The 16199-nt window shown below is 38.5% G+C and overlaps 1 protein-coding gene across 8 annotated transcripts in view; it reads right to left on the bottom strand.

The window, feature by feature from the left end:
• The window catches only part of LOC134163303 (uncharacterized), a 273936-nt gene that overhangs the window by 183181 nt on the left and 74556 nt on the right, over window positions 1-16199 (bottom strand). For all 8 annotated transcript variants that reach the window (XR_009964695.1, XR_009964682.1, XR_009964683.1 and 5 more), the window contains exon 3: window positions 11664-11743. Coding sequence is in view for 1 of the 8 variants with exons in the window: in XM_062618037.1 (XP_062474021.1) it covers window positions 11664-11678 (15 nt within the window). In the remaining 7 variants the exon portion in view is untranslated. The remainder of the gene's footprint in view (window positions 1-11663; window positions 11744-16199) is intronic.

The raw sequence follows: 16199 nt of genomic DNA, 5'->3' as shown, positions 1-16199 counted from the left end.
ATCCTGCATTTTACATCCTAAATTAAAACAGATGTAATTAAAACCTTTGAAAGTAATTTTGGCTAGTGCTTCATTTGTATCTACAGCTAAAGTAGACACTTTCTCAGTGATTTGTGCCAAATTTGACTAATTCTTCTGCTCTGTTTTAATTACTGTATATGCTTTCCTGCTGCAGTTAAGAATATCCATTACACACTTGAACAGCCAATGCTATGAGAAAATGTGCACTTTTTTAAGCCTAGTGGTGTTTCAAATCATAACGTGAGAGTGGCAAAGCTCTATACTTCACAGCTGCTTCTGTTATATACTACTATACATAGTCTGTACACGCACACATCCCATGACCTGCATCTGACCTTGGCTGCAGCAACACATAGCACATCCAGAACAACCTTACAAAAGGAAGACAAACTACACAATATCTCATTCAAGTCAGTGCTGTACTTAAATATCACTGCACTTCTCCTACTATGCTACCTATGTTAAAGCCAACTTCAATAAACATTCTTCTCAAAAAGAATGATTTTTTGGGGTTAAATTCCTTGCATTTCCATCCCTCCTGTGCAAATGCACAAAAAGCAACCCTGCTAAGAACCCAGTTCATACAGGAGAGTCCTGTACCTGCATCTCCAGAGAATCCCAGCTTCTTAATTTATGGGTTGAATTTCAGAGACTTGATAACAGTTATCCTTTAAGTGCAAGAATCCATGTCAGGCAACAAGGTTTGGAGATTACCCCTTCTAGAACAAGTTTTAAGTTTCCGGGCCACTTGCAAAGTTAAACAGGGGGAATTTCAAGTGCAAAAGAAGCAAATGTTAGCTGCCGCAATCCATTCCCTGCTTTGCTTGGCTTAGCTGCTGAGTTACATTCCCAGGCAGCCAGATGCAAGCTGTTAGTGGAACTAGAGTTTTGTACTATTGCATTTGGTGAGATCTTCCTGAAAAAACAGGCTGGTTCTCCTCCTTGCCTTCATAGATCAAGTCACACAAGTCATTTCTAAATGTATGTATCACATACTACAGGTATGTGTGGACATACACATTGTCTATGGTTAACATAAAGATCAGTGAGCAGCAAGTTCCCCTTGAATTAAACCAACAATGCCCAGACCAACTGCTTCACTCCGTCTGAATTTCAAGAAAGGGAACAGCTGCAAGCACGAAAAGGCAATCACAGCTGTCTTAAAACTTAAAGTAAATTATGTGGGAAGATTTGCAGATAAAAAAAACATTAAAGTGTATTTAAAATAGTAATTTATGAGTATTGAAAGTTGGAGATAGCGAAAATAAGAATAAAATATATACTTCTGCATAGGTATGGATCAGTCTCCTCAGTAGTATAAGCAGAAATTTTAACTCATTGCAGAGAAATCAGCAGAACTGTTTATTGTACCTCTGGATTTGACAGAGTACAATTTAGCTAAAAATTCTCCTAAGAGGAAAATGTACTTTTTCATATTAACTGGTGAAAATAAGACAACCTATAGATAAAAAAACTTCATGTCCATCCTACGATCATTTACATGGGAAATACTATCTTCATTTCAATAATACTCAGAACTGTATGCAATAATACTAATTACTTTATTATTACCTTGAGGCAGAGAATATCCAAAGGCCCTAATCCAGCCCAGTTTTTGTCCTATGAAAGTGTTAAAGTTGGACGGGGCTTTGAGCAACCTAATCTAGTGAAAGGTGACTCTGCCCATGGCAGGGAGCTTGGACTAGGTGATCTTTAAAGGTCTATCCCAACCAAAACCATTCTATGAATCTATGAATAAACACTAGAATACACTCAGAGTATATATTATGGTGTTCTTTCTGAACAGTCTCTATTAAAAAAAAAAAAATAAATATGCTATTTTTCAATCAGAACTGATAAAACAGGAAAAACAAAGGGTTAACCAGATTGTGTCAGCTATTCAACACAAGTCTGAGATTATCAGACATTTCCCTAATAAACAAGTCACACATATGTTCAGCCCAAACTAAGGTTTACCATGAATTCTTGCAACTTTGCTTTACAGGTTCCAACACATCCAGGTCTAGATCTTGGCTTGGATCATAAAATCAGACCAACACTGCAGGAAGGACTGATGACCACAAGTCTGGAAAATGGTTTCAGGTATAGGACCCAGACCTTAGCCTATTTTCTTTATGGTAGCAAAACATTACAGAATTTATTTACTGAAATCCAGTGTTTGCCAATACAAACCAATCAAGCTGGGCAGAGGTCCCCTCCAAATGCATGAAAGCATGTGCACTATGTTTTGTACTCCTTTCCCAAAGAGTTGGCCAAATCCTTGATTGCCAAAGCATAAAAAAAACCAAATTTTTGCTTGTTTTCAGACTCTTCCTCAGAAAATACAGGATGTGAATCAAAAACTCCCCACCTCACCTGGCATTTAGCGATTTTTAATAGGTCTCCGAGTAGTAAGTATTCAACTTTTCCTTCCGACGAAGGCTCTATTTTGAAAAATAGAGGGCTCAAAACCTGCAACACAGTCCCCATAGAAAATAAGAAGAGAGTTTTAAACCAGTGTGCATTAAGGAAACTCTAAGAAGTCAGCATTCCAGCTCTGATGCATATTCCTATTTTTATCATATTCATTCCCTAGAAGAAATATCTACTCTCACTGCACTCCTTTTTCCACCAGCTTATCAGCGCATGCCCTTGACCACAGTACAAAAACCGGCATTTACCAACACTCTGCGGGTGAAAAGTTATTCTTCCATATAAATTATACATTTTAGGAACTCATAATTTCTTTCATACTGAAAACCTATTCAAGCCTTCCAGCATCTGTGAGCTAAGTGGTTTGCTCCAGCCGGGGGGGCGACAAATGCTGATATTTCAAGAAACCTAATCTCTTAATGATTGAGATCAGACGAAGGGTATGGCCATGAGAGACAGCTTGAAACAGGCCTAATCTCCAGCATATCTGAACCTACAGATGGCTGAGATACAGCGCTGCCACCAGCACAGCTTCAACTGACTGTAATCTGCCTACCCAAGGGTGGTCCAGCCAGAGCAATTGAATCGCACACAGAAATCTCTCACACCGATACTTCCTGGGAAAAGTACAGCAAAGCTGATGAGGCTGGGTGGCAGCATGAGCCAAGCAAGCACCATCTCCATCAGATGAAAGCAGCTCAAGCCTACTAACAAAATGATATTCCTGCTCAGTTCAGCTTTGATCATGGCAAAACTCCTACTTCTTGGTTTCCAGGCTGCCAGTTTTCCCAGGTCAGCCATCGAACATGCCTCCATGCCTGAAGATTTCCTGACCAGGCAGCCCTGCACTGCTTTTCCAAGGTCACAGAAACACTGTTACTTTTCACAGAGACACTGAATGTTTTCTAATTCATTTCCCCATCAGCTAAATACAGCTCTTATCAGCACTGGGGCACACAGCAGAGGCTCAGCTTTTCCAATCAGCCCACTCAGGGCAGTGATACATAAGAGTGCATCCTCCTCCCTCACTTCCAACAGATCCCCAGTTATCTGCACTGCAGAAATAAGCCACCATACTCTTTGCTTCCTTGCAAAATACAAGTATTTCCACCTCAGCTTAACCTCACCCAGCAATAGAGTCTAAATGCTAATTGTGACCCACCCCCCCCAAAAAAAAAGTATTTAAAAACTTGTGAGTTGTAAGCATCCCAAAGCAAGCGTAAACTTTCAAGTGGAATTTTCAGACGATATATAATCTAAACCAATGAATCACTATATGTACTCAATGTACACAGCTACACAGCCCACCTACACTGACCCCCAAACTAAAAGAAACTGCCCCAACTGCATACAGAGCAGCAACATAACCATAATTAATCATTTCCAAGAGGGCTGAGAAGAGATACCACCACTTGGCTAACCCAAGGAGCGCTCAGCCTGGGAGAGATCCATCGTCCCTGGGACAGAGCACATCTGGGACAGAGCACATCTGCAAAGCAGGATGTTTTCCAAGCTGAGTGAGCTGATGTGTTTTTCTGGCGGAGGAAACAGGAGCCAGGAGGATTACAGTTACTTTGGAGGGCTCAGGGAAGGTGGGTGAGGGAGGTGAGACACCGAGGGAGCATTCACACAATTATCCAGGCACCAAGAAAGTGATATTCTGAACCTTCCTTCAACAGAACAGCAGCAGCCTTCAAAAAAAACGTGAATGTACTGCATGCCAGGTCCTTCAGCAATCTCAGGGAGCTTTTTCTGCCTATACTGGGTAAGGTGTCTGGTATATCTTGATAGCATACAGAGCACATATATAAGAGGAGGCACAAGGGGGCTGGGGAAGTGACAAAGCAAGGGTGATTAGCTGATTGTCATTTCAGGAGTAAAACTGAATTCTTCTGAAGTACTCATCAACATAGACTAATAATATAATAGACAGGGAAGGGGGGGAATGGAAAAAGAAAAAACACAACCAACCAACAAAAACTATCTCTCCACATTAAACTTGTTTCAACAGGTTAAAGGATGACCAGTCAGTTTTTAAATACCCCAAGACAGAAGGACTTTTGAGACTAAAGTTTCTAACACCAAAGCCCATTCTGGATGGCAGAATAATTATGTTTATAGTGAAAGCGCAGATTACAGAAAACACTGAACATAAAATTGATAAGATAAAATTAGTTCCATGCTCCTATTACAAATCTACCCTAAATATCTGACAGAATCATCAACATCTAGCTGTAACCCTGAAAAAACACACCCACTCAAGTGTAAAGTTTAGACAGGTTGGTCCAAAAGTCTCTAAACAACAAATTTCTGGATACTCCAACAACTGAGCCTTCATTTAAGTATCTGTGATGGAAATAGATGCTTATCATTCAAAAAATTGACATTTAAAAATTTAACTGAAAGTGTAAGCCCAAAGACAGCATGGAAGAGAGCCAACCTAAATCAGTAGCTTCAGTGACAGACTGAAATGACAAGGAAAGCATCACAGAAAAAGAAGTTTGTCATTTTCAAGGAAATTTTGATTAGTTCATTTCACGAAAAACTTCTTGCCCACTGACTGCATGTACTCACAACATTTGCAGTGGTACTTACTACCCCTGCTGCCAGCACTAAAGTGTGCATTGTTCTTTCCCATCAGGATGGACAAGGTTAGCTTTAAGGATGAGGTTATATTTTAATTTCTGAATCTGAAGTTTACTGTACCTGTTCCAAGCAATTCCATTTTAGTAACTTATCATCTATTAGGAAGCCTGAAAGAATTCAGAATCTAGGGGTCCCTGGAAAACAGGCCCCAAAAATCTCATCAACGGATGTCCTTGTCACTATTATGAAGTTTGTGACTCACTCAAGGACAAGCCAGAAGGATGCCATACTTGACAAGATTCCCATTGGGAAAACAGCAATTCAGACTGAAATCTCGTGGCTGATTTAATGAAAACAGTCCCTCTTGTTCTGAAGGTATAAACTGGCAATACAGAACAATTTTCTTTAAAGTCCTGGTATTTGACTCTGCTTTTTATGACAGATCAATGCAACTTTAAGAGAGTAGGTTCCACTCCGTGATACAGCAGATATATCCTGATTAATTTTTAGAGGTGAAAATGGTTGTGATAGGACTTCTGTATTTATTGACTAAATCTTAAATCCTGAGATCCTTAAACCTCAAGAAAACTATATATATGGTACTATTCATCAACAAAAAGTAAGTATTCTCCAGCAATATGAAAAGCTGGGCTTATGCCACAGGCACTTTTTACCCTCCAACTACCGGTACTGTTGAGGCAGTGTCTGAACAGCACTAAAGAGCTACTGCAAGGGACGATCTTGCAGGTGACCATAGCAAGTTATGACAGGCAATGAAGAAAGTTTCTACAGTCCTCTAGAAGGTAAGACAGTTGTGATGTTACACAGGAGGTTCAAAGTTTGGGAATTCACTTAAAACCTGTTAAAGGGCAGGGAACACAATGGGAGTACAATGGGAACCCCTGCCAGATCTGCTGGCAGTTCTGTTCTTTTGTCTGCTGCTGCCCTGCAGCTTTCAGAGTCAGACACTTGTCTTCATCAATGGGAAGACACATCCATTTAATAACAGAAACAAAGATGATTCATGAAGGCACATGAATTGATATTTCCCATGAAACAGAAGAGCCCAAGAGAAAACAGTTCTAGAAATGAAGTTTCTTGCAATGTTTTATAGAAACACTCACATTGATTGTCCTTTGCTAAAACCACAGTCTTTGAGGCAAAGCATGCTTGTGTGCAAGCCAACAGGCAAGCACATGACTTTCTCTCTTGAAATAGATCTTATGAGTCAAGAAGTAAAACCCCACAATCTGGTCTTTGGCAACATCACCACCATCATCAATAGTCTTTATGTAAGTTAATTGACATAACAGCATTAATCCAAAGGAAAGCACTTGACAACTTATTCTACTCTTTCCATCCCAGGAATAAATCCCATCCCCTAAGACAATTGCATTCTGGTTTAAATTACTGTAGACTACACCTTGAATAGAGCTGCTCAGAAAATAAATTTAAAATTTGTGTTTTGTTTAAATGTTTTCTTAGGAGAAGAGTTTTTGGCAACTTCAACATTTTCAACCTGAACTGTGGGACAAGCGTGACCCAGAGGGCTCCCATTGCACACCCCAGCACAGCACTTGCCAGCTGTGCTACTCTGTTCCTGAATTATGAACAGTGCCTTGCCAGGGTCATGGCAAACAGTGAAAAACAGATCTGTTCTTTCACCGATTACTGCTTCAATTCAGCTGATCACCGATAAGGCCAAAATAACTGCATGTGATAATTATGAAAGAGTGTAATATATGTGCATGATGGGAGAACATTAAAATTTAAGACCTAAAGATCATGGCCCTTTGAGTGTCCCTTCCAACATGTTCTGGTAAGATTCAAGAAGCACTTCTGGTGATTTTCACCACCATTTCTCCAGCAGCTGCAACACTTGAGCTATTCAGTCTCAAAGTAATAGCTGAAGTGTATTTTTCTACTATTTTCTTGTCATTATAAATGAAACGCCCAAGCCATATTCACTTAATACCGCAGAGAAAAGAGAAACAAAGAAGAAAAGGGAAGAAAGGTCACTGTCAGGCCAAAATCAAGTCTGGAAAATTTCAACTTGAGACATGAGCATTTCAGGAAGTTATAAGCAACTGGAATAATAAAGGAATTATAACTGAAACACTGCAAGAATTTTAGCTATAGCTCTTGCCATGCTAACCAAATCTTATTTAATGTATTTCAACAGCATTCAGGAATTCTTCTTGGCTGAGACATGAATGGTCTGTGCTTTCAAAAAATCGCTCCCTACCTCCTTGAAGAGGCATAAGAAAGGAATAGATGGTGCTGGTCACAGCCGCAGGTGATGGATGTCAGTGCAGCTGCCTCGCTTTCATCAGCATCAGTGAATTACAGGAATAACTGTAAAAGGGAGCAAAAACTGAACCACCAACTTGTAACAGCTATCTAGTTTACTTCTGTGTTGCTTCCTCCCCGTCACAGAAATGTCATGCCAGCCAGCCTCTCACCAGGGCAGCTAATTGAAATGTGGCCTGTTCTGATGCCTCCTACAGAAACAAAGAGAAATGTTTATCTAATTTCAGAGAGTTTGCTTTTCAAATCGGAAGGTCATTTTTGTTGTCACTCCTTCCCAGCACATTCCCCCTCAACTCTTTCCTTGCTCCTCACAGGAAGGCCATAGATTGAATGAAGCTTAATCACACTTTTCTATGCCTCTCTCCAAGAGAGAGAGGCATAGAAGAGACCAAAAGCACTTTTTTTCTCCACTTCACTGTTCTAAAGGAACACAAGGTCTAGAAAGGCATCCTATAATTGCTGAGTTCCTGTTAAAATAATTGTAGAACAATTATTTTTCCAAACAGTGTTGTGCTAAAAAAATTCAGACATCCTATGGAAATTCTCCATGCCAACCCAGGCATTTAAATGTCTACATCTCCTGAAAAAAAAACAAAAAAAAAACAAAAAAAAAAAAAACAATGTTTCAAGTTCAGTCCACTTGACTGCAATTAACAAGTATTTGCAAAGAGCAAGAATGCCTAAGTATCTGAGTTTCTAATACAACACACCAGAGGCACTGCCACCAGCATCTTCATTTAAGTTTTTCCAACACACTATGATACTGTGTTTCAGTCAGAAACTAGGTCATAAACTTCTCTATTGGAAACCGTTTATAGCTCTTTGGACTGGATTATTCTGTTCAAGAGGTTATAATAATAAAAGAAGCCTGCAAGCATGCTTTTTCCAAACTCTCAGTATGTTGTTGCCAGTTTGAGAAACTAACTCATTACTTATCCTTGTTTGGCTCCTCCATTCTCCAGTACTTGTTAGCTTTGACCTCTTTCTGGACAAATATAAAACTTACTGTGTCACCTAATTAACATGAGGAAGAATACAGAAAACCTTCTCATTTATTCCAGTTCCAGAATCAGTTTTACAAAACACTGCCAGAGTTTCAAGAAGCATTCAGATGTTGAGAGTCCTGCCAAAGTCTGCAATCTAGTTATATCCTGCTACAGGGGAAAAAAAAAAAAAAAAAAAACCAAAAAAAAACCTGCTCTGTTTTTTCAATTTTATACAAGTCTCTGGCAAGAAACAATCCACCTCCATATATTCACATACATCCAGATGATCTGTGGATATACCTTATTCTCTTTAGTCTAATCAAACAGAGCCAACTCACTTTCACTCACAACACATTTTTCTCAGCCACCCCTCCCTGCACTAGGCAAGCAAAGCAGCAGGTTTGCTCTTCTCCCCAACACCACCCCTTTTTGAAGGCTTGAAACAGTGAGCAAACAGTTCTATTACAGTTCTAGTATTGCAAAGCTATTTCATTTGAGGTTCCTCATCTTGCTTCTCCATTAAATAGCTGGATATTTTGTACCACAGTCAAGTTCAGTGTCCAGCAACCTCCCAGAAGTTATTTGGGGGGGGAAAAAAACAACCCTTTTTGTGGGGACTTGGGGGGAAAAGGCAGTCAACACTTTCTTCTAGTGAGAAAGCCAACTTGACAGTCTTTTACATGCTTTTCCATGAGCCATCAGAACAAACGCAGGGGAATCACCTTCAACTGAAAAAGCCTTAAATGATATGTTACATTCAAATTGCCTTTTATCTCATAAGCATTCAGCTGAAGGCCTTGCATATCAGGGCAATCCTTTCTAAAGAGCTGCCTTATTACCTTCTGCCCCAAATATAAATGCAGAAGGAAAAATGAGGGCAGATGGGATAGAAATAAGTGTACAACATTAAGTTGGTTCTGTAATCAGGAGCAGATAGTATGTCCAAGATTATTATGTCTTTTGAAGAAAAAGTAAAGTGAAGAGCAAAAATGAACCAAACTTACTCAGCTGCATAAATTCCGTCTCCCAAATACTCTTTGTCAAGAAGGAGAATCAGTACAATGAAATTATTCTCCTTTAACTAGCTTTCAGATTTTAGCTGAAAGTTGGGTTTGGTTCTGCTTGCTTTTACAGAATTTTAAAAGCCTTTATGCTTAAAAAGCGTACTACTTTATACTTTCACAGTATCAGTATCAAATTGTATCTTTTCAATGGGGCTCACCTTCAGCAAAGCCATAGTTTTTTCAAGCCTGGCAATCCTACCACAATAGTTAACATCATATATAATGCATAGTGTATTTCTGTGACTCCACCTAAGAAAGACAGGAGGATTTATGCAATATTCACACTTCCTTCCATAGCCTTGACACATTAGCTGGGATGTGTGCACTCAGGTCCTCAGTGTAATGATTTAACTGCAAAGGCACTATTGGGTAATTACTTTTTCCTCTTTAACCTAAAGTTTCTGTGAACATGAAAACAATGTTTTAAATGTACAAAAGGAAAACAACAAGAAAAAAATATAGTTCAAGTCTGATTAATGGCCCTATACTTTAATGTGTTGCTAGGAGGCTCAGCCCATTAAGTGTGTGTCCCCAGGATAGTAGAAATTTACAATGGTTTCTTCCACACAATCTTAAATTTTGTCAGGACAAAAAAAATGACCAGGATGACTGCCTCACAGCTCAGGAGATGGAGCATCTTCTCTGTTTGTTTGTGGAACTCAAGGAGGTACAGAACGTAAAGGCCACACAAGCCCCAAATTATTATTAAAAAAGGGGAAGTAAGCTCAAAAAGAAAAGCAAGACAGGTCCAAGCAGCTGCCTCAAACCTATACATTACAAAGACACCAGCAGTGAGAGAGCCACAGAACCAGTACCCACCTTCACTTCTGAGCAGTGACTGCCCAACAGCTCTACTTTAAGAGCACTAGGTGTTGTGTGCACCGAAAGCTCCATGTAGCCCAGGGCCTGCCCATGGCAGTGGGGGTTGGAACTAGATGATCTTAAGGTCCTTTCCAACCCTAACTATTCTATGATTCTATATCAAAGCTTTGCAAAAAAAGTACTCTGGACACACTATCTTCTCTACTAGAAATGCAAGCACACAGGCATGTAGGCACTTATATCCCACTAATATGGGGACTAAAGAATTTGCTCATAGTTTCCCAGGAAGCTTGCAACAGAGCAAGAATTGAATCAAGACCAACCTTTGCTTGCATTTGTGTAGGCTTTAACAAGCTTGGATTAACTTCCAAGGGTATCAGCAACTTGACAACTACATCCTGAATTGGCCCAGCCTCAAAGAAAGAGTTACTTAAACCACTCAAGAAATGCTGAAATTTTCCGTATATTCAGGCCTTACAGTTGTAACAGCTAATGTGAAATAAATTTCAAAAAGGAGTTAAGGAAATTCTTTTATACAGTGCCAAGAGTAAAGGCTACAATAGCAGCAGCTTGTTTGTTCCCACCATCCTAATCGATTGCATGGGATAATTATGTAATAATAATAATCATAGCTCATCAACATCACACAAGATGACTGAGGATGGGGATTTGCTGCTTTGTGCAAAGAAACACCCATTGACTGGCATACATTCTCTTTTTACTGTAGTTGCATCACATAGATATGCTTGCTAGAGTGGATGTATTGAGAAAAATTAATCTTATGAGTTTCCTATTTAACAAACCAAGACATATGGAGATGCAAAACCTGCATCAGATTAGTCATGAGCACTACAGATCCAAGCACAAAATTTGAGTGAATAAAAATGGATCACAAGAGTCAGAACAGACTACACTGGACAGCTAGAGCTTGGAATTCACTACAAATACACAAAAACACGTTTTGTTTTCCTTTTCATGGAGATATTTTACCAAAGTATTAGCAGACTAACTAGTAAAAAGTTTACTAAGGGGCAAACCTCAAAAATTTTTTAGCAAGCCAAGTGCGGCTTAGAGATGTAAAGCCTGATGGAATAGATGCTCCAGTCTGGTATAACTTAAAGTAGATGGAACTAATTCCTACAGGAGCAGGTGGGTTGATGGAAGAATTAGAAATGACAGACCATATTTTGCAATAATCTTTTGATCATTAAAACACAATTTAACATGCAATGTCGTCTGTTGTCAGAATTACCAAATCTAGGAGAAAAACCAAAAACCTGCTTACAGTGATTTACAGAGAGACATATGTAAACATTCATGTAGATGAGAGATTTATGCTTTATATTCAATGAGTTTTGATGCTATTATTGAAGCTTAACCAAAACAATGTGGGGAAAGTTAATGAACAACCATGCCAAATGGCATACATCTGACTTCTTACCTGAAGGGTGTTCATCAATCATTACTTCTGTCCCAGGATAATGCTTCAGCAACCACATAACAAACAGATCTGGTGAATTCCTAAATGTTTAAAAAGAATTATAAATGTGTTACACAATACAAAAGTCACCAAATCCATGACTAAAACAATAATACTTCAGAGTTCAGCCTGATGCTGCACTTTCAAGTATTTTTGCTATTGTTGTTCAGATTATTTTTTTTAATATAAGTTTTTATTTAGAATTTTTCTTCATGCATTCAAATGATGGTACATTTATCTGTGGCATAACTAGAACCACAAGAAATGCAGTTATTAAGAAGACTAATTGTAGATGGAAAATCAACATGATATGCAAAAATAGAAGCATCAAAAAAGAAGCAGTCATCCCTAGTTGGTTTAATGATTTGACAAATATGTTGTATCCACATATTGACTTGTTGATATTATTTCACATTCTATATACAGAGAAACTTTTCAGTTCCCACATGGAAGGAAATCACATTTCCAAATTATAGTTGTATTTTACAGAAAGAAAGACATGCTAAATGTGAAACATGCATTTTCTTATATGTTTTCTTCTATTTTCAGTTTCCATTGGAAAGCTCCATAATTCCTTAGGTGTCCAGGTACAAAGACTACTTTAAAAATCCTGGATACAACATTCTTTAGAGCTCCATTTTGACTTTATACCCACAACATGAGAACATTAAAAGACCCTGGTACTTACAGTAGGTATACTGTATCTCTGAGAAGTCCTCTCTTTCTAAATTAAATACTAAAATGGAAAAAACATGTACTGCAAATGTTGCATGCATCTGCTTGATTAACAGAGAATAAACTATGCAGTAAGCTAGCAAATTAACCTTTCAGATTTCATGTAGTGTGATTAACTCCCATGTCTGCAAGAATATCACCATAAACTTCATGGGCAAAATGTGCTTTCAAGGACACAGGAAAAGTACTTCTTAAGAGTATGCTAACAGTTCTGCTTTTTTAAAGGGTGTCATATTTATTGTGAATTACACATGTATCACATATTTTCTCCCCTGTACACATTATAATATTATCTTACTCAAATCTAACATATATAAATAGAGAAGACCTGATGGTTGTACTATAACCCACAGTAGCTTTGGTCTAAAATTTTCACCTTACAACACTAACTTTCTGGAATTCCAGTCAGATTAAACCAAGACCAGGCCACTTAGGAATACCATGCCAACCGTTTCTGTAAAACATGTTTTTAAACCTCAAGTTTCTTCCAATAGAGTTAGAGAATCATAGAATGGCTAGAGTGTCTGCAAAAGGTGAACTTTTTCTTAAGATCATTGAAAAGTGCAGGAAAAACAGAGAATACTTCTAAAGCACAGGCTGCTTACCTGAACAGGCAGCCACAAAAATCATACCAACCAGTGATAAAATGAAGCTGATGAAGGAGCATGCTTAATCTATTTAACTGTAACTAGTTTCTGCCTATAGAAGATACTTGCCACTTGTGACTAATTAAAGCCACATCGGGTGGTAAACAAGAGACCATCAGAAACATTTGACTCAGAATGCTAGAGCAAGGTTATAACAAATAACAAAAACTTATGTGGAATTTTGTGCAGACTGTGGGTCCTCAGCCATCCCTATGGACTGCTGGTGGTCCCTAGAGAAGGTGGTCCACAAAATGATCATGAAGAGGAAAAATTGAAACCACATTCATGAGAATGCAAACAAGAAAACAACAGGAGGGAAATAAAAAAAGTGGGTCAACATTCAAAGTTTGGTATGATGTTCATCTGGTCACAAATGAAAAACATTTTTGAAACACAGCACAATGCTGTCCATAGACTTTTGCTTCATCTGTTTTCTCTGAAGTGGCCTTTTGATGAAAGAAAGACTGAGAAATAATTTTACAAACTATTAAAAATAAATATTTTAAATAATATTTTAAATCAATAAAAAAGTTATATATATATTTGCAAATATATACCAGACACAAACATTTCCCAAAGGGGCAAAATCTTTGAAGTAAAAATAAGGAACAGAAAACCACATGACAGAACCAAAAATGCTTCTTCCCTATTCTTGACACTAAGAGCAGACTCAAGCAGCACCTTTGACCGTTATTGAGAAGACTTGTTCATGTACCAGCCTCCATATGCCTTTGTTTCAATACCAGGAGCTTCTGGCAAGCAATCCAGATAGGCTGGTATTTTCTAGCCTGAAGTTCAAGAGCATCACCAGCTTATCAACCAGGACTCACTGACCACTTCCAAAGCCCAAATAAAGCAAAAGACAAAGCTAATATCAAGATTTAATCTTAAAATTAGATGATTTTTTTTTGTTGTTTGATTTCTTATACCAAGCAGGGCAGTTGCGTTTGTCAATTTTAGTTAGTTTTCCTTCCCAAAGTATCTCTTTGACTACTCAGATAACAGTGCTTCCTGAGGCTGGCAGTCCTAAAATGATGGGGAAAGAATCAAGATCACTGCAATCAAACTTCTACCCTCTCCTCATACTCTCTGTTAAAGACAGAAGAGCCCTCAAGGATCAGAGTATTGCCCTGAATAGCATCTCAACCCTTCCACTGCTTGCTTGAGTGGAAAGGGATGGTATCCCAGCCTCCAATAGCCAACAGAAATCATACTGAGGGAGGAAGCCCCTTGCTAGGTTCTCTGCTCCTCCTAATTCCTGGGCAGTCTTGCCAGTGAAGACAAGACAATGAGGTCTATGTATGCAGCTGAAGAGAGTCATCCTGGAAATCCTCTCTTTCTGCCGGGAATCATTAAAATCAGTATGTGCTTATTCTGGAAAATGTACATGCTCTTCCAGAGCAATGAGATGTATCATCTGGGTATTGCTGGCTGTCAGGCTTAGTCCCAGCATAACTACCTCTTAGCATGATGCCCCTTTTGCCTTCATACCAAGCAAAGTTTTGCAGAAGAAGATTGTGTAAAACGCATCAGAAAATAACACTTCCTTCATAAATACTATCATTGCCTCCTAACAGAACTAGACTAGGAATTATTTTTGAAGAAAAAGATTATTTGTAGGCCAGGGACTAAAGTACTACCATGAACTAGGTCAATCCCATCCTTTGTTACTGTTCCAAAAGTACAATAACAGCAGGAAGGGGGGTCAGGGTGGAATAATCATTTGTTAACAATTTTAATAGTAAAGCTTTATTGGTTTTCCCTATGGATTCTCATACTTATTATGGTGAAATTAAGCATTTTTCCTCCAAGTGAACCCTTGTTAATCCTTTTATTTAGGTTCAGAGCTGCAGTACATGACCCTGCAAGAACATTCATCTACAGTCACAGCTGGAGCTGCAGGCTCCCTGGCTTGAAGGAATTAATTTCTTCGCAAGGCAGAAGCAGCTGAAAGGCCAAATGCTTATCTACAGGAAAATCTGAATTTCACCAACTTATACAAAGAATAGGATGAAATAAAACCACGTAATCAGACACCTCATCAAAAAGCAGATGTAAAAAAACTTAGGCATAACAGAAAATACAACTGGTGGGGGGGGGGGGGAAGGGGGGAATCTAAAGGTCTGCCATGCCATAAAATAATATTTAGTTCTTATAAAAAAAATGAATTTTAAAACCAGATTAAATTTACCTCCAATGAACTGCCACTAAGAGAGCCCTAGACCCCTCAGACTTAACTGGTGTCAACCTCAGCCACCCAGCTTTTCTGTTACCTAGTACCTTTGACAGTCACTTGCTCCAAGATTTACCTAAAGCCAGTTATAACAGAATCAAATGAAAAGCCTGTTCTTGCTTCAGCTTGGTTATCAACTTCTCAGCCCATTTTCTCCCATGTAAGTAAATGACAATAAAAATATGAAGAATGCTGAGAAGTCACAGGCCATATGACTGCATAATGCAGAGTCCAGGCATAATGCAAAAGGTTTGCCACAAACTAAAAACCAACAAAACTACAAACCAGAAGCAAGCCATCAGGTCAACAAGCGTAAAAAGATACTGAAACAATGCATGAGTAGGCAGAACTTAAAGCATGAGTGACAGCCTGCACTTGGAAGCCAAAATCTGGACCTTCCACTTTTGACGGTTTTCAAGAAAATACTTCAGAAGCAGGTTTTAATCATTTTCACAATTTTAAGAAACAAAAATGCTAAAGTAGCGTTCGGATTCAACACTTCTTACAACCAGCTTTAGATAAGTACTCCCTAGATGTATCACATAGCTGTTTTACACAGAATGTATTCAGAGACCCATATCACCTTGATCATGCATGCGTACATTTTTTTCCTTTTTAATGACATGAAAGTTTGCCCCATTAAATTTATCAGAAATATTTACATACCCACATTCACAGCAATTTCTTTTGAATGTATGGCACTGAAATTTTTACTTAGGTTTTTTAAAAGCTGAGCATCCCTGACACTTCTGAGACCTGAATATCTTGAATTTTTCAAATCATTGCATTCCTAATCAAGGAATAAAGAGACATAAAAGCTTCATTTAATGAAAATAATTTAGAAGCAGGGTTTTGTTTTTTTTTTTTGCAAAGAGAGTTTTA

The sequence above is a fragment of the Pezoporus occidentalis genome, unplaced genomic scaffold (assembly GCF_034315485.1).
Source record: "Pezoporus occidentalis ecotype Australia unplaced genomic scaffold, CSIRO_AGI_Poc_V1 ctg2, whole genome shotgun sequence".
NCBI classification, from domain to species: domain Eukaryota; kingdom Metazoa; phylum Chordata; class Aves; order Psittaciformes; family Psittacidae; genus Pezoporus; species Pezoporus occidentalis.
Note: the sequence above shows the minus strand (reverse complement) of the source record. Positions and strands in the feature narration are given on the sequence as shown.